We start from the raw sequence: 25,773 nt of genomic DNA, 5'->3' as shown, positions 1-25,773 counted from the left end.
TGTATAATGTGGGTGAGTGTGTGTGTGTGTGTCCTTGGAGATGCTAACATTAGAGAAACCCGTGACAGTAGAAGACAGTCGAACCGGTATGGGTAAACTATGGCCCGGGGGCCATATGCGACCTGTTAAGCTTTTAAGTCCGGCTCGCCGAATTTCAAGAAATGATATTAATAGTAAGTAAGGTATAAAATAGCTGTATTTCCTTTATTTTATTTTTTTTGTGTTTTAAGAGTTATTTTTTTCTATTGCAAGTTTGCCCACCATGGCAATAGAACCACATAGCCAATAGTAGAACCCTTTGGCAGTCCCAGGCAGCTAGTCAATGAAAAATACAAAGTATGTACAAGTACTTATTAATTTATTTACACAATTTTAAAATACACAAAAACAGTGGCATTACAAATGAGGAGCAAGAGTCTTAAGGTGGGAGTAGGAAGAACGATTTCCCATGAATCCACAGTAAGAGTTGCATTGTGGGCCATGAGAAACCACCTCCACTGCACAGTTAAAAACAAACAAAACAAACAAAAAATCAAGACAAAATTAAGAAAAATAAACTGAGAAGCGGGCATGACATACTGATAAAACTATACTCCCATGTAAAGTGTACTTGCATTTATCATAGCCATCATCAGTGAAGACAAACAAGTTAAACCATGATTACTTTTTTTTGTTTAACCCCACGAGGTGAAGTCGATGTTCCTCGAGGGAAAACTTCACGCGCGGGAGCTCTAAAAAGGAGTGAGGCGTTCTCAGTCCCTCCGTACTCACAAGTCGAGTAGGCGCATCCTACACACAACAACAGAACAAATGTGTACAAATAACCACTACAACCCATTCCCCCTTTTTACTACAATACTTTTGCAACCAGGCTACCACATAGAGAATTTTCTACTTCGAAATTTAAAAAAACAAAAACAAAAACAACAATCTGCAGGGTTTTCCGTCGGTCAGCTCGGCCGATCACTCTCGTGGAGTCGGGGGGGTGGGGGGGGGGGACTGGGACTTGCGGCTCGGTTACCACGGTGACTCCAGGAAAACGCTGAGCTCATTGCCTACCGCGACTCTATTCACTGCTGCAAGGTTCATTTTTCTTTAAAAATTCAAGACAACATCCTGCTTCAACACACCTGAGGAGGCTGAGAGAGAGAGAACGAAAAAGAAAAAAAAAAGAGAGAGAGAGAGAGAGCGAGCGAGAGAGAGAGAGAGAGAGAGAGAGAGAGAGAGAGAACCTTAACTTATACTGGTTCACGCTTGGAAACAGAACGTTAAAATTCCTTTCGTCCCATTTTTAAAACAAGGAGGCTTTCCCCTCCCCCGCCGGTCTATATTACATTTCAGCCTAAAACACCTAACGCACAAAAAAAACAAAAAAAACAAAAATGAAAAGAAAAGAAACAAGGTACTCTTTTTCGGACACTAAACGGGTTTTCTTTCACTGGCGTGACGGATCGCCGTGTCTTCCTGCTATTTCCTCTTCCTCTATCACAAAGTCCCCCCCCCCCCCCTGCCCTCCCACCCCCACCCTCCCCAAACGTACTACGTTCAACAGCTAACAGACTCGTCGGTCTCTATTTGTCCAGACCCCCCTCGTGAAGTTCGACCAGCGGAGCTGGAGTCGAGATTAATGCTGAGAGGAGTAAAATCAAACGCGATTAAAACAAAACAAAACAAAAAAACACATTAAAATAAAATGGAGAATCAATGCCAGAGAAAAGTGACCCCATGGCTTCATCGACAGTAGGGACGAGGAGTGCGTCCACGTCTTCCAGGGGAAGAAGAGCGGAGGGCTGAGGCTGCTACTTTTCCCGAGTTGGTCAAGACAACCAAGCTGTACTCCACCCGCCCGTCTCCGTCACGCGCGCACACACACACACACACACACACACAAACACACACACACACACACACACACACGCACGCACACAGACACACACGCGCACACGCTTTCAGTTGTGCATCTCTCTCACGGTCGGGTAAACAAGAGTGCAGCCTGACTCTTGTGCAAAGGTCGGTAGTCCGCTGTGTGTGTGTGTGTGTGTGTGTGTGTGTGTGTGTGTGTGTGTGTGTGTGTGCGTACGTGTGTATGTGTGTCTGTGAGCGAGCGAGCGTGCATGTGTGTGTGTGTGTGTGTGTGTGTGTGTGTGTATGCTGCAGGTGGTGCATCTTCAGGCCTCCGTGGTGCACAGGTGGATGGAGGGGCTTTTCACCGTGGCGCTGCAGACTGGAGGCCGCTGGGTGTGACCCGGGACAGAGCCTGCAAGGGGGCGACAGAGAGCAGCGTCGATTGAAGGCGAAACCGTGGAGAACAAATATTAGAACAAGTAGGACGGGTTACGTGGAGACGCGCGTGACTGTTTAGTCGAGTCTGCGATTGAGTCGTGCATATTGAACCATCGCAAGCACATTTGTCTGTCTTTGTGCTTGAACTGTGCATCTACAGCGGAGTGAGAAAAAGTGGGAAAAACCTCCGTCAGGAGACGTGCGCCCAGGACAGTTTCACAGCCCGCTGTCTTTTGACTTGTGTCCTTTTCACTTCCGCAAATTAAAAGGGGAAAACAAATGAAATGACTGCCGATAATTCCAACGGCCTCAAATTCAAACTTTTTGTCTACAGAAGAGAAAATTAATTTATTCAATAAATGAATGTGTAAAAGCCTTTATTTAGCCCATATTGGTGAAATTTGCATGATTAAAGCAAGGATGCAATGGAAAAAAATGGAGATTATATTCATTAAAAACAAAGAAATAAAATAAAATATTTATAGACTTAAGATATCAAACAAGATATTGACAGTTGGATTATTTCACAAGTTACATACATAATATTGACATAATAATACAGGTCAAATATGTCTTTTCTTTGCAGGAGTGGAGAGCTGATCGTTGCAGCTCTATTTGTGGCTATTGCACACTTTGACCTCATGGGGGAGCACAAGGCCCACGACGGACAAAGGAACAAAGGGCACAATGAAGCACACAGGCGGAGGACTCCCATTCACGCTCCACACTTAGCGGCAGGACGGTGGAGAAGCTCCACTGTGACTCTCGAACCCGCTCGCTCACTCGCCTCGAAAAAACATTCTTGCGTTTCCCCGGGGCTTCTTCCCGTCAGTGACACGTTTGTGTACAGTGCAAACAAAGAACAAGTCTGTCGCCTACGGTAGCAGCGAAACAGGAAGTGGCTCGTTTTTTTGTGGTTTGTCCCCCCCCCGGCCCCCTACACCGACTGTGATGCGCTGCGACTTCCGCGACAGACTCAGTGTCCTACCTGTGAGGTGGACATGCGGGACGTGTCCTGGCGTCCGGTCAGGTCCGACGAGGAAATGTTGACGGGCGCGCCGCGGTGAAGGCGCATGCTCACCTTCCTCTCCTTCTCCAGACCTGCAAGACAGCAGCGAGGTTAATTATGGTTCCTTTAACGACCCAAACAATGAGAAAATTTCAGTCTTTGGGTCATTTTGTGGTAAGGACGTGTGTGTGTGTGTGTGTGTGTGTGTGTGTGTGTGTGTTGGTGGCTCACCCGTGTGTGAGGAGGGGTTGAGGGGGGAGGGGGCGGCGACATCCTGGGCGGCTCGGGCTCGTCCCGATGCCGAGGCCATGCCTCTGGCCCCGGGGTTCCTGCTGTGCCGCAGCCGCTCCTCGCGCTCCCGGCGCTCCCGCTCGGCGTCCTCCACGGCCCTGTTAGCGCCCTGCAGCAACACACACACACACACACACACACACACAGTTGTTGTCTGTCTCGTGATGCAATTTGAATTGCAAATTGCACACACTGTGTGGGGAGGGGACGGGGTGTCTTGTTTTCTCTCAGAAAAGCCAATCATGAGTTCATTAGTCACTGCTAGTGTATCACAATTGGTGGACTTTCAACAATAAGGAAAACTGAACAAAACAAATTCCTTCTGGTGTCAAATCTCCAAAAAAATATACAATTTCCTATACAGGCTGCAGGACTTTCAAGTCTGCACTTCAATGACGCCAGACTTTATTGTATCCACAATAATAATAATAATAAAAAAAAACACGTGGCAATAAAACCGTCAACTGACCCAACGATAACGCTTTATACGACTGTGACAGCTGCCACGAGGAGTGGAAACACGACACGTGACACGCCAGCACGCGGCTCATAAAAGAAAAAACAAGTGAAGCGGTTGAGTTTAGAAATTTCTGTTGATTCGGTGTGAAATTTAGCGTATAGATTTGCTTGTCTTCCGCAACGAGCTTGCGGCTGTGCTGAGGCCGTCGTCTGAACGGCGTGCCCCAGGTTTCCAGAATGCCGTTCAACTCGACTCACTCAAACTCGCAAGAATGTTACCATCTGCGGTATTTGTTCTGTATTGTGACACTCAAGTTAGTGTAATTACCACGTAGCGACTAACTAGTGCAGGCGTGGGCAAACTAAGGCCCAACGTGCATATTCGGCCTGTTGAAACTTTTAAATCCGGCCCACTGCAAGAGCACTCAAGTCATAAAATAGCTGCATTTCATCCATTTTTTCTGCGTTTTAAGAGTCATTTCAATAAAGAGCTAAATATCGTGGGGCTTCACAGGCACTGATTTTGCCATTAAAGCACGTCTCCCATATATCCCATGATATTTTTTTTCTCCTATGAGGAGGGTCACCAAAACACTCCATCCATCTGCAGCTGCACATTTAGAACCCATAGTGGTCCACCAGTTTGCCCCTGAACCAGTGCAAACTCTTCCAGTTCGACAATGAAAAAAAAAAGAAAAACAACTTACAAATTTGAGCATGTTCCAGTCGAATACGTAGTCGTAGGAGAAGCCCTGCCTGTGGAAGAGGTTCCTGAAGAGCTGGCGCAGGTACGAGTAGTCAGGCTTGTCGTCGAAGCGCAGGGAGCGGCAGAAGTTCAGGTAGGTGGCGAACTCGGCTGGAGGGGAAGGAAGGAGAGGACGGCGTGATTCACAGAGTCGTCATGAGGATGAGTCAGTGGTGCATCACGCTGCTGCTGCTGCTGCTGCTGCGATTCTCATGCACACCCCCGGGGAGCCGCTGCACCTACATGGGTAGCCTTTGCAGAGCACCTCGATGGGCGTGGACATCTTCTTCTCGCTGATGCGCTCGTACTTCTGCCTCTTGGTGGCGGCCTTGAGGCCCTGCCAGGGCAGGGATCCCAGGTTGAAGTACATGAGGACGTAGCCCAGCGACTCCAGGTCGTCCCGTCTGGACTGTTCTGTAGACGCAGAGCAGAGAGAGGAGGTCAGGAGAGGAGGCTAGTGGGGGGGGGGGGTTTGGGTTAGGGTGCTGCCTCGCCATGAGCAGCGGTCACTCACCGATGCCCAGGTGCGTGTTGATGGAGGCGTAGCGGGCCGTGCCGGTCAGGTTCTTGTTCTCGCGGTAGGGGATGTGCTGGTGCGTGCGGGCGTCGCGGTACTTCTTGGCCAGGCCGAAGTCGATGATGTAGACCAGGTTGCCCTTCTTGCCCAGGCCCATCAGGAAGTTGTCGGGCTTGACGTCCCGGTGGATGAAGTTCTTGGAGTGGATGTACTCTATGCGGCTGATCTGGTTTGGGGAGAGGTCGGGGGGGTGACGTCAGAGTCCACAAAGAAAACAGTCGAGGAAGAAGTAGAGGCGCGAGTTTAGGGCTGCGTTCAGACTGCAGGCCAATCGGATTCAAATCAGATTCATTCTCAAATCCGATTTAAAGGGCCGACTGTCCACACTGTTTTCCGCAAGTGTCCAAATGGGATCTGGCTCTGTTCAGACTGGGCCACATTATTGACCCATGACGTCGGAGCGGAGGCCCACCCCAAGGCAGTTTTAATCCATTTTTGTCAAAATTGGATTTCATGTGATTTGTGACTGTTCAGACTACAAAAGAGCCATCCGGTTTCAATCTGGATGGGCTGAAAATCGGATTCTGGCTGGCAGTCTGAACGCGGCCTTGGATGAGAAAAGACTCTGGAGTTTGAATTGACTCATCTAAGTTTCGATGCGACTCTCAAGCACGAGTTTGGATTATGTTTCAACGCGGCAGCCGCGTTGTTTTACAACGTGGACGAAGGTTTCCGCTTATTCCCCTTTGTTGACGAGTACGAGATCATTAATCTGACTCATCTCCTGCGTGGCGCACACACACACACGCACAACCACACACACACAGAGGGAAAAAGTGGACCAGCAGCTGGTAAAGCTCCGTCTGGCCTCCAGGCTGGGAAAAGGAGGGGAACAACTGTCTAAAGATAACAAAACCTAATGGTCTTTTAAAGCGTTTGCGTTTCAACCTCCGCCTCGGACGTCTCACCATCTGGTCGGCCAGCAGCAGCACCGTCTTGAGGCTGAACTTCCTGGAGCAGAAGTTGAACAGGTCCTCCAGGCTGGGGCCCAGCAGCTCCATCACCATCACGTTGTAGTCGCCCTCGGCACCGCACCACTTGATGGTTGGAATGCCCACTAGAGGGAAGGAAAAGGTGCATTATTTAGCGCAATTTGGCGATTTAGAAATGTGGGGGTTTTTTTGGGTTGCGGTTAGACAAGTTGATTAGATGTTATCTGAAGTGGAAGAAGTGAGAATGCTTGAAATGACTTGAAATGCTTAATATGTAGCACTCCACAATAAGACACTGTTGGCAGGAAAGATTATTCATGAAACAGGGATGCATATGGAGGAGACAAACTTGTCATTGTGAAATTTCTTGCTTTATATGTACAGTTTTTTATTTATTTATTTATTTTACTCCATCTTTGACATTGCTTAGATTCTTAAGTTCCCCACTGTCTTAGAAAACATAGTTCCACTGCAACGGGGAAAGACTGTGGCTACTTTGGTAATGGCGTGTATACATAATTTCCCGTGTTGAAATACGGGTACAAACTGAAAAGCAACATGCACAATCAAAATTTTCTCTAATAATTAAGTTTAATAACAAAAAATGCTTAATATTTGGGAGATCAAATATATATATATATATATATTTTTTTTTTTAATTAAACCCGACTTAAGAATTACACCTTGTCAACCTTTCCGTACTGTCAGGAACTGGGCCCTGCATGATTTGTCCAGACTGTTTCAGATCTTTTTATTGCAAGTTCCTCTTTCTTCTATTTTCTTATTTTGGCTCTGCACTGTATCTGTCGTATTTTTTTTTTTTTGACTGTGACCATTAGCCATTGCCTTCTATTAGGACCTAATGTATCCAAGTGACTTATTTATTCCTTATATATATATATATATATATATATATATATATATATATATATATATATTCATTGTATTTTTGTTTGTATATTGCTGCTGTCTCCACTGATTGCATTTTGATATTGTTGATATTCAATATTTAAGTTGTCTATAGTCAGGCGTGTGGGAACGTGATTGGCTGGTGTCACACAGCCACTCCTATTTATCATTTGTTTGACAAAAGTCCGGTGCTGAAACGTCGCAATACATTCTGCTAGTTGGCCATGTGTGCAGGAACTCTTTTTTTTTGTTTAAGAACTGAGCTCTAAAATGGTCCTAGAGAAGGAATAAGTATCAATTCAATTTCATAAGCGCCTAATCACTAATTCCATCTCCTGTCATTCTCTGCAGCTCCAGGAATAAGATGGTTTGGGGGAATTACCAGCTGAACATCGTCACTTGAGCTCCCTTGGAAAGATTTTTTTCCACATGCTTATTTTAATGTCAACGTTATTGTGTGTCAGTGTAAAAATAATCTGTTTTTTTTTTTTTTTAAGATGTCTGGGGCAGGCCGGTGCTGGACTATACACCGCGGAGAGTGGAAATAGCCCCACTATAGCGGGACGGTGCGGGGACAGTTGGACAGCGTCAGTGTTCCGAGGAGGCGCGGGCCGACTGTTGAAGCCAGCTGGGTCAGTCAGTCGTGGCTGCTGATTGGCCGAGGGCCCAGAGGGAGGGGGGTCAGCGGGGGGCGACCATCTGGCATTTCCTTCTACAGGCAGTGGGCGACAAAATGTAGCTGCTCAGCACCGGGCTGCTGGCTGCGCGCAAGGCGGAAGCTATTTATACGCGCACAAATGCAAATACATCTAACTGTCTGTCTGGGTCAGATACCTCGACGCCCTAAAAAAAAACCTCCCATGCTGAAAAATCATGTCGCAAGACGCGAGTTGTGGCTTCTTGTGCAGCGTGGACGGGGAGTACAGAACGCTCAGGGCGTCTTCAATCTTTTTCTTTTTTTGCATCAAGATTTGAACGACGTCGTACGCAAGCAGACAGACCCGAGGCTGCCACACAGACAGATTATTATTATGATTATTATCAAAATGGATTACGTGTTAAGCAGATAATCTACGTTCTCTGCGCAGGTTGGGATGTTCCAAGTCTGCGAGTTGTGTAAGGCAGCGTCTGCAGTTTCCAGGAAAAGCGTTCCGTTTTGTTTTTCATTCCTGCTTTGGCCTTTTCCAGCGGCGCTGCTCAACAGACGCTTGGCGAATTTTTATCACGAGGAACGACAGGCCCCGACTTGACGCTGGTGGCCCTCGGGAGGCTGAGATTCATTACTGCTTTCGTCGGAACTGCGATTTTCATTGCGCCCAACCAGGAGGATTTCAATAAAACAGACAATTCTGACAGGGTCGCTGACTAGCCATTATAACATTATAACATGGTAATTACATGGTAATTACCGAACATTGGAGGAATAATTGGTCACTCGTTTCACTTTTGTGACGTTTTAAAAATGCTTCAGCATGGTGCTGGAAATGAAGGTTTCAACATATAGTTTTGTATCCATCTACAGTAAACATATTTAAAGAAACAAGACCTCAACTTCACATTTATTTCCTTAAGATCCCAAAACAAGTCAGGAGGAGGAACTTGCCATCAGAAGTTAAAATGGCTGTATGGTGAATTTGCTGCATGCAACAGGAAGAACACAATATGTTTAATGTTCAATATTCAATATATTTTAAGTGTAATAACTCAAAGTATTAAGATTACATTAAAATGAATGTTGAATGTTTGGTTGTCTCTTTTGGGGAGCGCTTATCTCCAGGACAATCGGACCCACTTTTGGGCGTGACGGCCGTGGATGACGACATTTGCATTTCACTCATTTTGATGCAATTGAATCATAATTACTGAACGCCTTTCAAGACACACGATGACCCGGTTGCTCGAGGCAATCGGATCACATGGCTGTGGGCACTTTGGTGTGGATTTCTTTCCTGTTAAGAGGGCTTTGTTGTGTCACCTTTAGAGGGAACATTTGAGGACAAGGAGACCATGTCCATGACGAAGGATGATGGTGTATTTACTGCCCCCCCCCCCCCCCCCCCGCGCTGTCAACATGTGAATGAATCCTGTTTTCAGTGGGTACGGTACCTCCGCCCTGCATCATCTTGTAGATCTTGCTCTCTATGTGCAGTTGCGGGTGTTTGGTCTTCACGCATTCCAACTTGATGGCCACTTCCTCTCCAACGGAGATGTCGGTGCCTAGGGAGACGTCACGACAGAGACAGACAGGTGAGCAGATGTTTGGTGGCAGCAAGTATGTACGAGAAACACAACATGTGAAGGATATTTCAATCCTATTTAATGAACAATAAAGCATTAGGAGGGAGGGGAGGGTCAAAACCTAGGAGGAAAAATTCTTGTGGGTCTGGGCTGAATATGTGAAACCAACTCGCTCTGATTTCTGCTAATTTCAACAAAGTACAATTGCGATTCGCAGGTGTTTCCATTGAATGGTGTGAAGCGCATGAGCCAATAATCTCATAAAATCTCGTCCCTACTTCTGCCATGTTTATCTTGCTTTCCTTCTTCCTTTCTCTTCTATTATCTCTCGCATTTTGTCACAAGAAATGTGAAAAGGTTGGTCGTCACAGCACTTGGATTAATTGTAATATACTGTTTGTATATGCTGGCAAAATGTTGATCAAAATAAAAACAGAATTTCAAAAAAAGAGAGGGAAGGGTCAAATCCATGCCACACACATTAGCGCTAACAAACAAATGACGCACACCGTAATGAAGCGGCTACTCGTGCCAGGTGAGGGCACAAATCACCCATGTGCTTGTAATTGAAGTGAAAGGACCCTACGTGGTTTCAACACAAAGCCTTATTAGCGGGGTTGTTAACGAGGCAAATCTGGCCTAAGCGAACGCCGTGCACTTGAGTGTGCGTGGCGGCGTTCCAAGTCCTGGGAACTCCTTTTCAACGGCCCGGGACGACGATTCCACCCGGAGGAGTTCGACCCCGGCGCTCCGGCCGCTTCGCCTCAGCCGCTTTCTTCTAAATATGACCGTGGAGTACAGCCCCCTCCAGGCCCGCGCCCCCCTCCCCCCACACACACACATTAACACACAGAGGCAACTGGAGAGCAGGTTACATAATCCCACTTCCCGCCCCTCTCACTCTCTCGCACAAGCGTGCACGTGGACTCATGTGTGCCTGCTAAATGGTGTGGGCTCGCGGCGCAAATAGAGTATCATTGATTTTTTCGGAGTGAGGTCATCAGTGCGGGCAGCGCAATCTGGGCCTTGGCGACTGTGTCCAACCCGGTGTGTTGTGTAACCTTGAAGGCAAAATACGACGACGGCCGGAGAAAAGCCCGCGTGTGGGCGGAGCACGGGGCGGGTTACACATGCGGGACTGTGTTTTTGTGTTGTTGTTTTTTGCTGCGACGCACGGAAATAGAGGCCGTGGTTGCATGAACGCCTCATTAAATGCAATTTTTTTTTTTAGTGCTCTTGACCGAGCACCAAATCCATACAGATCTATAAGAGGGGGAGAAATGGCGCTTATACGCTGACTGGACTGATAGTGATTAGCGGTAAGGTTTGGGCGAACAAAGGAGACACAACAGCTGTGCGTGTTTGGAATAGGAAGGTTTGTGTGTGTGAATCGTAAAAACTTAGCTGAATGACTTTAAAATGGCACTATTTTTTTATTGTATATCTTGCAACTACTGTATAGTTTCACCAGCCTTTAACTGTAACTACTGTATAGTTTATTTTTTATTCTTCTATTTTCACTTTTTGTATTGCTTTTTGACAGTCTAGTTTCCCAATTTGGGATCAATAAAGTTCAATCTAATCTAATATAATATAAAAGGCCACAACTACCGAGTTCAAGTTGTCTTCATTTGCAAATCACTTCATGAGGACCAACTGTGAAAACAGCAGCTCGGTGATGTCGGACATGACTGCGGCGCGCTGTGCGCGAGAATGGAATTTGTCTGTGGGGGAGGCGGAGGGGGGGCAGAAGGGGGCAGCGTGGTGTCTGTCGTAAACAAGGGAAGACACAGCCAGCGTGTGCCTGGGTGAAATGGGGAGGGTGCACAAACGGTGCACGTGTGCTTTTTCTTTCCTTCCCAAGAAGAAGTTGCTGCTGCTGCTGCTGCTGCTGCTGCTGCTGCTGCTGCTGCGCATGGCAAGTCCAGACATATTCCCAACGCTGGCGCATTGCAACAAGAAGGGAACATTTAAAACACAATTTCGGGATGATTTTAACCGCGTGTTTTGGGGCCCAAACTGCATCCAAATTGCAAAGATGGGAAATGTTTGCAATTTTAAATGGGGACTTTTGTTCCGTCGTCCCGAGTTATCAGGACTACAAAGTCAAGCGCTTGGGTCTTTGGTGGTCATCTTTGTTTGGGTGACCATTGGAAATCGACCAAATTCACGGCTGAGAGAGCCTGTCGGGCTTGAGGTCACATGTTGGACACCGAGCCGTCGTTTCAGCAGCTCGAGAACGTGCGACTTCGCGACTTCACAGAGAAGCAGGAAGTGCAGAATGAGGAAGGAAAGGAAACGAGTAAACAACGCTGGGTCTCAGAGGGCCGATGCTCACGCAAAAAAAACAAAAAAAAACAAACGGGTTTTTGCGACGCGAGATGTCCCGACTGCAAACTTCGGCGGCGATGTCACAACCGACGCAACGTGTTTCTCACTAGAACCGCACAGCAGGAAACGGGCAGCGGCAACGGACGTCATCAGATGGAGATATGAGTCATGCGAGTATCGAGTCTTAGCATGTTGAAAAAAAAAAAGAAAAGTTCTTGTTATTGTGGCGGCCGTTCCAACAGCCTGGCTGTTGTCTCCGTTACATAAGCCGACCCATCCCCTTGTGCACACGCACACACGCGCGCGCACACACACACACACACACACACACACACACACACACACACACTGCTGGAACGCTTTCCGCCTAAACGCCGGCCAAGTATCTGTTATACAAGGGCCAGTCAAACAGGTACTTGGTCCAATCAAGCCGGGTCTACTGTCACGTTTCCCTCGACATGCGCTCATAAAGGCGGCCCAGCACTGACGCCATTGGTCGGCGACCCCCTCAGCCGGTGTTGAATTACACTGGGAGTGCCAGAGAGCGGCTGCAGGCCCGCTCCTGCCGAGGAACAATCTCATTAATATGAATGGTCCGTGCAGCGGTGGGGGTTGGGTGAGGTGGGGGGTGTTGGGCGAGGGGGGGTTGCTTGAGTGGAACTTCTGCAGGCCTTTTTTTTTTATCGGGGGCATGTTTGTCATTAAACAGAGCGCCGTGGGAAGAGTTTGGAAATAGTTTTTTTGCATGAGAGAACAACAGTAAACAGAGCTCTGTTGGCTTCCCTCCTTTAAAAAAAAAATGTTTAGACCAAACTGTGGCCCAGAGGGCCATATTTGGCCTGTTGAGCTCATTTAAAGTTCACCCGAAACTATATTAATAAACCCTATTAATGTTTTAGTTTCCCTGCGTCCTCGTGCTTTCTGCCACAGTAATGATGATGATAACCTGGAGAATAACATATCTCCAATACTAGAAAAAAAAATGCATTTCATTTGTTTAATTTTCAGTGTCAGTCACTTCGACAAAGAGGACGTCAAAAAGATATTTTGTTGAAGCACTTTTTGTCATTCTCAAAACATTAATGCACATTTTCTACATATTCCATGGTGTATTTTTTCCTCCTATGAGGTGGGTCACCAAAACACTGCAACCATCTGCTGCTGCTCCGGCCCCTCTGTCAAATTTTAATGCACACTGTGGCTGTGTACATACACAGTGGGGCCTGCTCAACTTGAAGAACTTATATTAATAGCAAGTAAGTAATATTTCATCCATTTTGTCATGTTTTAAGAGTCATTTCAATAAAGAGCTAAATACTGTGGAGCTTCACTGAAGTTAAAGCACGTTTTCAACACATCCCATGATATATATTATTTCTCCTATGAGGTGGGTCACCAAAACACTCCAACCATCTGCTGCTGCTCAGGCCCACTCAAAAATTTTGCCCACCCCTGCTCTCGACTCTTCCAGTCAACTAACTGCTCTACCAGTTGCGGATGTGCAACGGTCCAGGAGACCAGGAGGCCTCATAACAGGAGGTGACCTCATCTCCTCCTCCTGCCAACAACCAGCCGTCTGCCGCGCTGACACGAGCAAGCACCCAGTCATCGGTGGCGCACAGGGCAACTCTCACACCGTCAGCGCTATCGAGCCGACTGCGTGGTGGAGATTTATTGAGCCGCTTGTTCGCTGCAACTTGATTAAATTGCAACGGGCTTTTATTTATTAAGACTGTCAATGGGAGCGAGAGGGAAAGAGAGACGGTCGAGTGGATCTGAGCGAACCACACGCTGTCCTGACTGTCAATGTTACGTCACATTACTCAGCAGGCAGGCTCGCTCTCTGAAGGGGGGGGGGAGGAGCCGTGCTGGAGCAGTTGCCAGCAGCCCGGCCGCCAGCAAATGGGAAACAACAAGCAGGATCTGATTAATGCATTTAGCCCCTGCGAACTCAAATTGCGTTTTCTGGATTTGGACAGATTTGAGGGATAACATATCAGCCGAGCGAAGCAAGTCCACTGTGTGACTGTTCAACCCCTAGAAAACAAGTGAAGTAGAGGGGTGGGGGGGTGGGGGAGCTTGTTTTAGGAGGAGGGAAACAGCATCACAGTCGCGGGCACAGCTTAAGTCTCCAAAGTGGTTATTTATATGCAAATGACTGACTGGTACAGATCTGGAAGGTTATTGGCTTCAGTTATTTCTTCTAAAAGATAGTGATACTTTGAAAAGGGTCACTTGACTCCCCTAGGCTTAGCATATTGATTGTAGTAACTATGAAAAGGTCTTTTGACATTTTCTTTCCCCCCACCTTTCATTGTCTAAGCTAGTGACTAAGTTGTGACGGCATGTTAAATGTCATGCTTGTTTTGTTTTTTTTACCCTCCATGTGTTGATTGGACAGTGGCATTCAAGTCGTCTGGCCACACCCAGTCAAAAATGATTCATGAATAAAAAATGTCACCTCTCCATTGCAGGTCAAATGACCACGTCTTGAGCCTAGAAATGCGATCAGCTGTTCCGAACGGTGGCCCTCAAAAATGGCCACCCGTGGACCCTTCACAATGAAGGTGGCGGGATGGAATTTTAGAAATTTGCCTTCATTGAACAACATTAAATCCACCTTGTATGTTAGAAAAGGTATTTGAAATGTTTGATAAAACATATTTGCATGTATAAATTAATCTATCGTAAGATGTTGAAAATGATGGCAACGTTGCACATTAAATTGACTTCGCTATTGTCCAAATTGAATTTACTTTGGTTATGTAACTATGACGCTTGATGTCTCTCTCAATCTTAACTTTTAGTCAGTCTTACGAACACAAAGTACTCAAACAATAAGCACAGCCAGAGGCACTGTTGCGAACCGGCGTATGATAAACGTGTTCCTTAAGTGCCTATGAAACAGGACGATTTATCAACCATCTCAACGTCTATTTCATCCAACAGGGTAATAAAGCCATAACATCAACCTCATTGGTTCAGATTAGACTTGATTAGATTAGGTATGAGCCCAAACCAGGTACAGGCAATAGTCTCAAACTCATATCTTGATTGATCTCGCCATGCCACCCATAAAAAGACATTAACACGTGTAATGAGTGATGAAACTGTTCAAACACAATGAGACCTTTTAATAGCTCTAATGCAGCTATTTTACTCGCTAATCTCCCTAACAGAGAGGAAAATATAGACTGGCCAGTTGGGTTTTATGTGGCAACTCGTCAAACCATAACACATGAAACGTCCTCCAATAGAAGCATTTGGTCTGTTTCTGATCAAAGAATATGATACATTTCGAATTAGTAACGTTGGTGAATAACAGTACAATCAGATGTTAGCCAAGGTTTGCTAGCTTAACGCAATAAAGGGTGTAGCTTCACTGCAGTGGTGGCTTAACAAGGGTAGCCTTCTTAACCGAGAGTTCAGCTAATCTTTGCCAGCCAAAATCGTGTTCCTGATGACGGTGAATTATGTAATTTGTTGCTTAAATCGAATAATCGAGGAAATTCTGTTCTGCCAATGGCTACTCCGCCAGCCAGACAATCAGCTAGCTGTCGTTGCTAAGGCTAAACACTGAACAGCTGACTGGCAATCAGTTCGGAGTGGAAAACCCGGAAAGGCAAGCAGCTGGCGTTTCGATATATAGATCATAGTACGAGAGTGCAGTACACAGGACAAATAGGACACACATATTAAGCCTTTGTTAGTTGAATTAAATTAAATATAACTCACCCAGATAGATGTCTCCGAACGAACCGCTTCCAATTTTCCTGCCCAGTCTATATCGGTTTCCAACCCTCAACTCCATGATGAGCGATTTATAGTTGTCTAGCAAGCAGGCTCGCTAGCTCCAAAATTCGAAAAAAAATGTTCAGGTTTCAAGCCCGGGTTTGTTTAAAAACAAAACAGGCGAAATATATGACACATTTAAAGTCTATCCGGGCGATGGACCGTCTTCCGTAACGTCGTCTCCTGATGAAAGCCCCCGCAGTATTTCGCCACGTATTTTAAAGTACTACGAATATCATATGACGCTAATACACGGCTTATTAAAAAGAACATAAAGTGTACTTTATGCTCTTGGCGGTTTCGTAGAGTGTAGGCGTAAATTCTCCGAGGATGAAGATGGATTTTGAGAGGCTTCGGTTTGGGATTTCGCTTGAGTCCGTATCCTCTTGCGTCTCTGTTGAGAGATCCTGTCCAGTAAACTACAGGGTGTGTTTGACGTCACTTCCCTGTTGCGTAATGACGCTCCCAGAGAGTGTTTCCGGAAAGAGGACCCACGTAAGGCACTGTGTTGTCGGTAACAGAAAGGAATCATTAAACCAAAACGCCCATTCGGCGTTTTAGTCCACAAAGAAACTACGTTTTTTATTTGAAAACTAGTTATATGAAGTAAGCCATACTGAAGCTTGTTGTTTTTTCAAGTCCTTTGATTTCCATACATCGTGGACAATTATCAAAGTTCAGTTTTCTTGCGACACATGAAAGTTCTTTTGAACTCCAGTGTGTGTGTATTTTCTTGTCAAAAAAATGCTAATATCGCGTAGTATTAGTTTTTTAACAACAGTAAAATTAAAGCTAAAATCAAAGCAATGCTTTGGGCTACAATTCGGACAACAACAGCTATTGAAGTATTTAAACGTGGATGTAACTGCACAGTTACAGGGCCCCATATGTTATTCAAAAAACAGTCATCAGCAAAATTACATTCAAACTCGTCCCTCGCTTTTCCGTGTTTTGTGGGAGGGACCCATCTCGCCCATAATAAAGTGTCTGGTTCTCCACAATAACACAACTGGTCCCTTTGTCCGTTGTCCATTTGCCGTTGGACAACCTTTTTTTTCTTTTTTTTTTTTAAACCTACAATAAAGAACTTATTGTCAGTAAAAAAAAAATGTATATATATATATATATACATATCATTTTTTTTTAAACTTGTTTTTATTCGAATAATAAGATAATTGCGGCTTTAAGTAAAAATGTTGGAATATGTTTGCCAATGTGTATCAGTTATTATTGATGCATAGCAGCAGGTTCTTCTATTGAGACTTTAAATTACAAACTCTTGATGTGCCCCCTTTCGAATGTTTCCATAATAGTTTTTTTAATATATGATTTTGATGCGGAATATCTTTAATTTGTTCATCATTTCGAGAAACCATGCTTTTATTCTGAGGTTCTTGGAACGGAAGCTATCGTCTAGTCTCCTATCACTACTTCCACAGTCAAATTCTATTTGCCGTTCTAGTTCGTTTTAGATTCTACAGTTCAACCAATAATGGCTTGTAATACAAACAAGCATCGACGAAAACGAGAGGACGGAAACGGTGAAGATGATGCCGATATTAAGTGGGCCAATACCGAAGCTAGTAGGTACTCTACGGATAAGCTTTTATGCGGAAGTGCCTTCGTGCTCAGTGCCCCCTAAATTTGTCAATACAATACCGCATAAAGCAACAAACTGACCGTTTATTGGATTAAAAACTGCACTTGACATGGCTGTTCGCTTAATGTTGTGTCTACCATTATGATTATGAGTAATATGCAACGCGTTCTTCAGCTGCAAACCACCTTACTAGCATGTTTTCTCACACGTCGTGCACTGTCTTTTAATTCAATTATAAAACTGTTAGTGCACTTTGTCTGTCAAGGTTCTCAGTCATCCAGGTCATCTTAAGTTAGAAGGGTTGAGGGAGGACTTGTACTTATGTCTCCTCTTGAGTACTGTCACAGTCAATACCTAAACATAATTGTGATGAAATGCTCGAAGTTCTAATAAGTCTCCCATGTCCCTCTCATGCTCTTGCTCGACCATATTCAGGTTCGGCTCAACCAGTGGACTGTGGTGGCAACCATGAGGTCGTCGTGTACACTCGCTCGGATCTACCTGGTGCGGTCTGAGGCTTACTTTACTCAAGTATTTGCAACAATCTCAGCTGATGTGACCATCCTGATAACCTGATCATGTTCATCACCCACGCTTCCAGCCAAGCACTATGACGCCGACACCACCGAGCCAATCAGCTGTGGCCTCCATACCTTGGAAGAGCTGCTGTCATGGAGTCAAAGCGATGCACGCTCTTTTAACGTGGCGACGGTGCCACTGTCATCTCGGAAACCAACTCTGAAGCGGAGTCCACAGCGGACCTTGGTGTCTCATGACATGATGGGCGGCTACTTGGACGACAGGTGAGATGGATGCAGTTTCAGTACTTTAAATAAAGCTTGATAGATTGTTTTGTTTCAACATTCAAGATTGTTTATTTTGCCATTATGTGCACGTAATAAAATTTTCTTTTGAGGTAGTCCTCAGCCAAAAACACACAATAAAAAACACTCAGGACAATAAATAAAAAACACACTCATAACAGAAAAAAAAATCTCTCAATTATTTATTTACTTACTTACTTTACTTATCCATCCACCATGATGTAATTTCTCTTTTTCCTGTTGTCAAGGTTCATCCAGGGTACAAGTGCGGAGAATCCGTATGCTTTCTACCACTGGCAGTACATTGATATTTTCAACTACTTTGCACACAACCTAGTGACAATCCCCCCTGCTGTGTGGACTAATGCCGCTCATAAAAATGGAGTCATAGTACTCGGTGAGTGAAAGAGCCGAGCAGACAGACCAGGGCCAGGATCAAGAGAGCTCCCTGTGTATCTGTCTCTGACAGACGTTCTATCACGTCTGCCCCCTGAGTATAGAATCAGAACCACTTTTTAATTCTCTTTCCAGGGACTTTTATAACAGAGTGGGATGATGGAGCCACGATTTGCGAGACCTTCCTGAGAGATGAAGAATCCTACCGGTCAGTGGCTGACAAGCTGGTCGATATCAGCCACTATTACGGCTTTGATGGCTGGCTCGTGAACATCGAGAACGTCCTCAGCGTGAGTGAGTTTCGTTTATTAGCGAAATTTGGTCTTTTTTACGTCGTCTTTTTTCACGAAATTTTGACTTTATTCACAAAATTTTGACTTTATTCATGAAATTTCGTCTTTTTTTTTTAACGTTGACTTCATTCACGACATTTTGTCTTTTTTACGTCAACCCTTTTCACAAAGTTTTGACTTTTTCACAAAATTTCAACTTCAAACTCAAAATTTCAACTTAAATAAAAATCTCCTTCCTGTAATATATTTTTTTTAATCCTCTTTCGTGCTTTCAGTCCTGCAACTGCTCACCTGCAAATAAAAACACATTACAGCAGAAAGCAGCTGTGATGTGTATATTTAGCCTAACTGAGCCTGCTTCATCAGGATTGACACCTCTTGCTTTTCTGACTGCACTGTGTGTGTGTGTGTGTGTGTGTGTGTGTGTGTGTGTGTGTGTGTGTGTGTGTGTGTGTGTGTGTGTGTGTGCGCGTGCGTGTGGGGTTCGGCTTGCAGGAGGTTGAAGTTAAGAACATGCCCCCGTTCCTGCGCTATTTAACAGACCAGATGCACGAGCGAGTGCCCGACAGCCAGATCCTGTGGTACGACAGCGTGATCGAGAATGGAAAACTGCTTTGGCAGAATCAACTCAATCAGTCCAACAGGTGGGGAGGCCACAATAAATTGCATTAACAGACAATATACAGCCAGTCTAGATTCTTTGTAGTTCTGACCTTGGACGACTAGTAGCTGTTACATGACACTAGACGTAGTGCTATCTTGACTCGCTGATCAAGTCGTGTCTCCCATCACAGTATGTTCTTCGACGCTTGCGACGGTTTCTTCACCAACTACAACTGGACCGAGGAGAGCCTGGTGTCCATGAGCGCTGTCGGCAGCGCCGAGGGCCGCCACGCCGACGTCTACGTGGGGGTCGACGTGTTTGCCCGCGGCAAAGTGGTGGGAGGAATGTTGGAGACGAACGAGGTAACGAGCGGCGCATTGAATATGTATGTCGCCGTGGCTGTGAGGCCTCGTGACGAGTGTATTACAGACTGTGCGTGTCTTCTTTGAAGGCCCTGAAGGTCATCCGGAGGCACAACTTCTCCGCCGCCATCTTTGCTCCAGGTTGGGTGTATGAGACCCTGGAAGACAAGGCAGAGTTCTGCAGGCATCAGGACAGGTGAGGCCAGCACGGCGTTCATTCAGTGTGACCATAACACCATTGAAACACAATTGCCCAGAATTCACTTGACAGATGTTGCTATACCCATGATATGTGTCTCTAAGCCTGTCAACAAACCGGTCAGAAAAGCAAAGTCTATCCTTTACTTATTTTACTTGTTCGTCTTTTTAGAAAGTGAGTGATAAAATGCACAGATCTGGGAAATCTGCCCTTTGTGATGTCACAAGGAGCGCTTATACCCCAACAATTTTGATCAGGCTGCTCCACTGGATGACAAATAAAGAATGGTTAAAGCAGCGGAACTCCGATGAAATCAAAAAATTTCCCTGATAAAAACTGAAGAATTAATACAATATTCCAACTTGCTGGCAGGTTCTGGTCTCTTCTGTCCCCCCACCTTCACATCCACCAGCCTGTCTTGCCGCTCCCCTTCTTCTCCTCCTTCTGCCGGGGCTTTGGGAAGGATTTCTACTGGCGAGGGCAGGTACTGAAGCAGCTGCGCCTGCAGTTTGGGGCAACACGATGTGGGGATGTCATCCGTGATGGGGGCAGGGGAGGAAAAAATGATGTACATATCACGGCCAGGTTTTGTTTTTTCCTGGGCTGGGCTGCTGTTAGCAACCAGGGTTTGTCCCATTTTTTTTAAACAGATCGTGAATGAGGCAACTTCAATGATCAAAGGTTTGATAACAAGTCTATGCTTGAAGATACTTTTCTATTGAAACGGCAGAGCTGGAATGCCTGCCGTTTCAATGGGAAATGAATGGAAAGTGACTGTGTCAGACGTCAAGCGTGTTTTGATCCAGATTGAAACTCTATCATTTGGATTGATCTTGTCAATCCCCGATGCTCCAACAAGCTCTTCTTTACAAATCACTTCACTTCACTCGTCATCCGATCCAACGTTAAATCTCCTTTGAAAGGTTGCGCAAGAGTTTAATTAATTGAGTGAGTGAGTAACTAACACTAATCAGGTCACTCCATTGCACACGTCTTTTTGTCAAAGGTCTTGTTGTAATTTCCGGCAAATCTTACTGGTTGGGTCACACGGTGGTGCTGTAGTTGGCAATAAAGGTCAATAATTGGTTACAATACGAAGGTTGCAGGTTCAATTCCGAGCCTGGGGCCTTTCTGTGTGGAGTTGGCAAGTTCTCCCTGGGTCTGCGAGGGCCCACAGAGCATGCGCAGTAGTGTCACTTCCCGTCATGCCTCTGTAACTCACACGATCTATTTGGCCAATCAGAAGCCCCCTGCACCCCTGAGCAGGAGGAATCAGGTGTAGAATTTTATATTGAACCGTTTAACTTCACTTAGATTTGGATTTGATTACCGAAATGTAGCAAAAATAATATCCAGAATCAGTTTTTCCAAACATGTCATGATGATCATTCACCATCTTCTCCTGGTGAGGATTTGTTTCGGAGTCATATTCTATTTATTTATTTATTTTTAACTTTATTAACGAATTTTCGTCTTCTTTTTCCGCTGACTTTTCTCACGGAATTTTGACTTAATTCACAAAATCTTGTCTTTTTTGCGTCGACGTTTTTCGTCGATTTTCCGAAAGCAGAAGCTTCTGTCAGTAACGAGGCCTCTGTGCGCGCAGTGTGAAGAGAGGAGGCGCTGGTTCCACCTGACGGCGCAGGAGGTCCAGCCGCTGTACTACGAGAGCGACCTGGGGGAGGGCAGCTGGCTGAGGAGCCGCGGCTGCCTGGAGGAGGCCTGGAGCGGAGGAGGCTCGCTGGTGCTGGATGGGCACTTCCCTGCCGCCGGCACAGAGCCGCTTCGTGCCAAGTGTGTTCCCCCTTTCTTCCCCTGGGTTTTCCTCTTCCCTACCAAAAAAACAACCATTCACAGGTGTCGTGTTTATCCCCCCCCGCACCCCCGATAGGATCTTCTCCCTCAACGTGGTCCTGCCCACCAGGACGCTGGTGGTGCTCGTCTGCAAACCGTCGGCCGGGGTGGAGGCCTCCCTGGTGCTGAGGACGGCGGACGCCAGCCAACTGGCACACGTTGACATCCCGGATGATGAGTGTAGGTTTCTCACAGTTGCCTCGGTCATTGTTCAAGGTCTTCTTGAGCTACAAGAAGCATCTATGCACTTATATAAAAGCAGCTCTATCATATTTAGAATGTCTAAACGAAAACAAATGGTTCCAAGTGGCCAGTTTTACCACCGGCGATAAGCAGAGGGAGGAAGGAACAAAGTGCAAATACTTTGTTGTTGTACTTCAGTAGATTTTTCAGGTATCTTTACTCCTCTTGAGTACACTCACGATATTTGTACACAAATATCTGCTGTACTTTCAACTTCTTCTTACACTGGGAAAAACACACTTGTTACTTTTGTGTTTAAAAGGGTCCAAAAGTTGAAAGTTCTGTTGAAAGTAATTCACGTGTTATTACAGCTGTTGTTGCCGCTTCAAGTTGAGCTATTGGAGTGACGCTGTTTTGTAGTTAAATTTAAAACTGGAGATTATTTTAGAGAACCTCAGATTATCAACAAATTGCAATAAAAAAAAAAAACATCATTTTTTTCATTTTTTTCTTTTTACTTAAGAACATTTCAGAAACTGGACTTTATTGATATTACTTGAGTAAAGGAGTTGAATCGTTCCTTTTTACGTTTACAGAAGTGCTTGTACTTTTACTGAAGTACAGATTGTGAGTACTTTTGCCACCTCTGGTGACAAGGTCAGGTTGGAGACGGAGGCTTTTCCCACACAGAGCCGGCGCACGTGCTGCCTTCACGGCCGCCTGTCAGGCGTCAGGTGTGGAGCGAGCACACTGTGCAGTCACCTGGAGGCCTGTCAGCAGCACTGCCTATTAAACATTCACACGTCCCAAAGTGCACTTCTTGAAGAAGGCGCGGCAGAAGCGTTTTCGCGGAGCCCGTCGGTATTGAAGCGGAGGATTCTGCGTGTCACTCTCCAGGGTGGGGCCAGCGCAGGAGGGCGAAGTCTGGACGGTCCGGCCGCCGTCTCGCTCAAATCTAGCGGGGAAATGAATGTCATTTCCTGTCGGGAGATTTGAGTCTCCAATGTTCCTGCACCCAGCGCCGGACCTGGCAACCCCGCGATGACAGCGATGATAATAAAACAATCGTGTGCGTTTTAACGGCTGTGTAAGTTGTTTTGTTTTTTTTTTTTTGTTTTTTTTAAAACAGATTTTATAATCTCAACCATAAAATGATTTGTTGCCTCTATCAAAACCAACCTTTGCCCGCTGCAAAGCCTTTTGGGCACAAGCTCATGTGACACAGCCAAGAATCCAGAGTCCTGAATTACGTCCACAGTGGTAATTCTCCTGATAGCGCTTAGGATCATTTTCAAGCCTGCCAAAATAAAAGGCCTCTTAAATTTTGTGGCATCATTCAAATGGCTTCAGTCTGCTTCGTCTGACTTTCACTAGAGAAGTCAAACTTTTAAAGTAGAGCACTGCGATGGGTCGCGGCTACGTGGGCAGTTTCCCTTTTTAAAACATATATATTTATAGAGAAAATGTTTGCCGTCTTTTTTTTTTTTGTAATACATAATTCAATTTAATAATTTCAATCATTTATTTACTAGACATGATAGAAACTGGTCCAGAGTTTTTATTTTTGTGGAATAAATTTGAGCGCTGTGGAATAAATTGGGGTCGCGACTCCTTGATGAGGAAAAAAATGTGGGTCCTGAGGGGATCTGACATGCGGCCTGTGGTGTCTCTGCAGTGACAAGCGTGATCCCTGACGTCCTGGAGGAGGGACATCCGCTGGTGAGCCACTTGCCTCCGCTGTGCGGGAGCTCCGAGCCGGGCGGCTGGACTCTCAGGTGAGGCCGCTGGGCTCAGCAACGCTTCCAGGCCCTCTGACCGAACATCCTATCCCAATAACCCAGAGGTCTCTCTCTCTCTCTCTCTCTCTCTCTCTCTCTCTCTCTCTCTCTCTCTCTCCGCCACAGGTGCTCCCAGTTGGAACTCGGCGGCTCCGTCCTCAGGCAGTTGTGTCTGAACATCGGGCGGGACGAGGGGAACGAGGACGCCCACTTCAGCTGCAGGTTGGGAGAGATCATGGTGAGCGAGAAGAGCCGCTTGACCCCTTTGCCGCGACGCGCTTCTCTCTGCCCCGCCCTCCACTTCGGATGACGTTTTCGTTTATTATTTATCCTCCGGCACCCGGCGAAACTCCTCGGCCATGTTTGAAAAAAGCATGCCAGCGCATTTTCTGCTCATGCATAATTCACTGTTGTGTTTTTCAACGTCATCTTTGAAAATCACTATTTTTGAGGACTCTTTTTTGAGCCCCCATTCATCCGTTTTCCTCCGAATGTAACACTTGGTCCGCTTGTTGTTTTTTTTCCAGAATAGTGCTATTGATTTTTTTAAGCATGTAAAAGGCGCATATCTATAATTATTCTTTCACTCTGGGTATATTTGTGACCTTTTGGGTAGGATCCCAACATGAAAAAGGCAGGGTTCATTACTGAGATAGCATCTGAAAAGTTTTCTCACATTTCAATTCAATCACGATTGATAAAAAAAAAATACCCACCCATACGTCTCTCTCTCCAAGCTCCTGAATGCAGCCAGCCTGCAGGTGGCACCGCAGCAGATCGAGGACCTTTGCAGCCACGACGTGCGCTGGCTGCGCGGCGCTGGCCCCTCCCCCGACTCCACCTCCCCCCACTTGCGCCTCAACGCCACCCTGAGCTGGGGTTACCAAGGGACGGCGCACCACTTTAGGGTGCACTGGCGACGGCTGAGGGGACCCGACCCCAGGATTCCCCCCGGCCCGCTGGCCCTGGTGGGCCGGGCCTACTCCAGGCAGTACAGGGTGACGGAGCTGCAGGTGCCGGAGCCGCCCGGCCTGCTGGAGCTGGTGGTGGAGCCGGTCATCAGGGAGGCCCCGCCGGTCCCGGAGAGCCACTGGGGGAGGAGGAGCCTGAGCTACGCTGAATGAAGGCCAGGCCGCACAGTGACCTCGCAGGATTCTCCATCAGTGATACTCAGTGGGATTTGTTGTGTTGATCTGGAGGCTTTTTAAAATGCTCTATACTGAGAGAGAGAGAGAGAGAGAGAGATGCTAGACTTTTTATATCAGACAGTCAGAGGAAGTGAAACTATGCCTGCAGCGTAGGCAGAGGAAGCAATCAGGATGAGAGCTGCTCAGGGACTGTATAATAACTGCATAATGTGATTTTGTTGATTTAAGCTGCGAAATGAATGTACAAGTGTGATTATTTTCCTATCTGCCACAGACCAAAAATGCTGCATTTATCACAACATGAATTAAACGTGTAGTTTAATTCTCCTCCGGCATATATAGGACATACTTGAACACAGTGTCAATACCATCCGTTCATCCATCTTCAATACCCGCTTGTTCCCGCACTCAGGGTCGTGGGGGTCTGCTGGAGCCAATCCCAGCTGTCATAGGGTCTCTCTCTCTCACACACACACACACACACACACACACACACCTGTGAACAATTTAGAGTTTTCAGTTTACCTCAAATGCATGTTTTTGGACTGTGGGAGGAAGGCAGAGAGAACCCACGCAGACACAGGGAGAGCAGGCAACCTACACCCAGGAATCGAACCCGCAACCTTCTGACTGTGAGGCGTGTCGCTCCAGTGCAAATACCTCAGTTGTTTTTTCTTTGCACTGTCTGCGTTTCTTTTTTTTAAAATTTTCATTGTCCACAATTCTTTTGCATTTTTTTTGTTTTGTGTAGATTCTGATTCTCAGGCAAAGGTAGCTTGAAACCCAACACGAGTTGTGTGTCGCTTGTCTTGCCACAATGTGACAAATTATCAGCCGTGGCAAGAATGCTTGAGTGAGTTTTGATCCGCGCAGACGCGTCGAGGATCACCGTTACATGGTAGCTCAGATCTCAACAGGACGTCGTTCCGACAGCTGAGACGGTCGATCAACTCATTTGTTTTTGAA

General features: G+C 46.0%; 2 protein-coding genes across 2 annotated transcripts in view; one reads left to right on the top strand and one right to left on the bottom strand.

The window, feature by feature from the left end:
• Positions 1–341: 341 nt before the first annotated feature.
• On the bottom strand, positions 342–15,989 carry csnk1da (casein kinase 1, delta a). The gene is made up of 9 exons (XM_076023679.1): positions 15,510–15,989; positions 9,312–9,422; positions 6,273–6,421; positions 5,302–5,530; positions 5,031–5,201; positions 4,750–4,898; positions 3,524–3,692; positions 3,272–3,384; positions 342–2,257 (listed from the first exon to the last, which is right to left on the bottom strand). The coding sequence occupies exons 1-9, from the start codon at positions 15,583–15,585 to the stop codon at positions 2,207–2,209; spliced, it is 1,218 nt and encodes a 405-aa protein (XP_075879794.1). The 5' UTR covers positions 15,586–15,989; the 3' UTR covers positions 342–2,206.
• Positions 15,990–16,865: 876 nt separating this feature from the next.
• The window catches only part of engase (endo-beta-N-acetylglucosaminidase), a 9,041-nt gene continuing 133 nt past the window's right edge, over positions 16,866–25,773 (top strand). The window contains exons 1-14 of the mRNA XM_076023677.1: positions 16,866–17,149; positions 17,602–17,670; positions 17,768–17,969; positions 18,239–18,387; positions 18,522–18,676; positions 19,175–19,323; positions 19,474–19,645; positions 19,735–19,841; positions 20,217–20,328; positions 21,451–21,638; positions 21,736–21,878; positions 23,557–23,656; positions 23,786–23,897; positions 24,397–25,773. The exon at positions 24,397–25,773 is cut by the window's right edge and continues 133 nt beyond it. Coding sequence (XP_075879792.1) covers positions 17,059–17,149; positions 17,602–17,670; positions 17,768–17,969; positions 18,239–18,387; positions 18,522–18,676; positions 19,175–19,323; positions 19,474–19,645; positions 19,735–19,841; positions 20,217–20,328; positions 21,451–21,638; positions 21,736–21,878; positions 23,557–23,656; positions 23,786–23,897; positions 24,397–24,783 — 2,136 coding nt within the window. The 5' untranslated portion in view covers positions 16,866–17,058 and the 3' untranslated portion in view covers positions 24,784–25,773. The remainder of the gene's footprint in view (positions 17,150–17,601; positions 17,671–17,767; positions 17,970–18,238; positions 18,388–18,521; positions 18,677–19,174; positions 19,324–19,473; positions 19,646–19,734; positions 19,842–20,216; positions 20,329–21,450; positions 21,639–21,735; positions 21,879–23,556; positions 23,657–23,785; positions 23,898–24,396) is intronic.

The sequence above is a fragment of the Nelusetta ayraudi genome, unplaced genomic scaffold, assembly GCF_046127955.1.
Source record: "Nelusetta ayraudi isolate G7.1 ecotype Tasmania unplaced genomic scaffold, CSIRO-AGI_Nayr_v1 ptg000016l, whole genome shotgun sequence".
In the NCBI taxonomy this organism is placed as follows: domain Eukaryota; kingdom Metazoa; phylum Chordata; class Actinopteri; order Tetraodontiformes; family Monacanthidae; genus Nelusetta; species Nelusetta ayraudi.
Note: the sequence above shows the minus strand (reverse complement) of the source record. Positions and strands in the feature narration are given on the sequence as shown.

Excerpts from the sequence above, each read along its gene's own strand:
- csnk1da (XM_076023679.1), bottom strand. The coding sequence starts at position 15,585 with ATGGAGTTGAGGGTTGGAAACCGATATAGACTGGGCAGGAAAATTGGA. Across the intron at positions 5,202-5,301 it reads CAACACGCACCTGGGCATCG|AACAGTCCAGACGGGACGAC; the intron begins GTGAGTGACCGC and ends CTGCGTCTACAG. Across the intron at positions 3,693-4,749 it reads ACTGGAACATGCTCAAATTT|GGCGCTAACAGGGCCGTGGA; the intron begins GTAAGTTGTTTT and ends GTGTTGCTGCAG.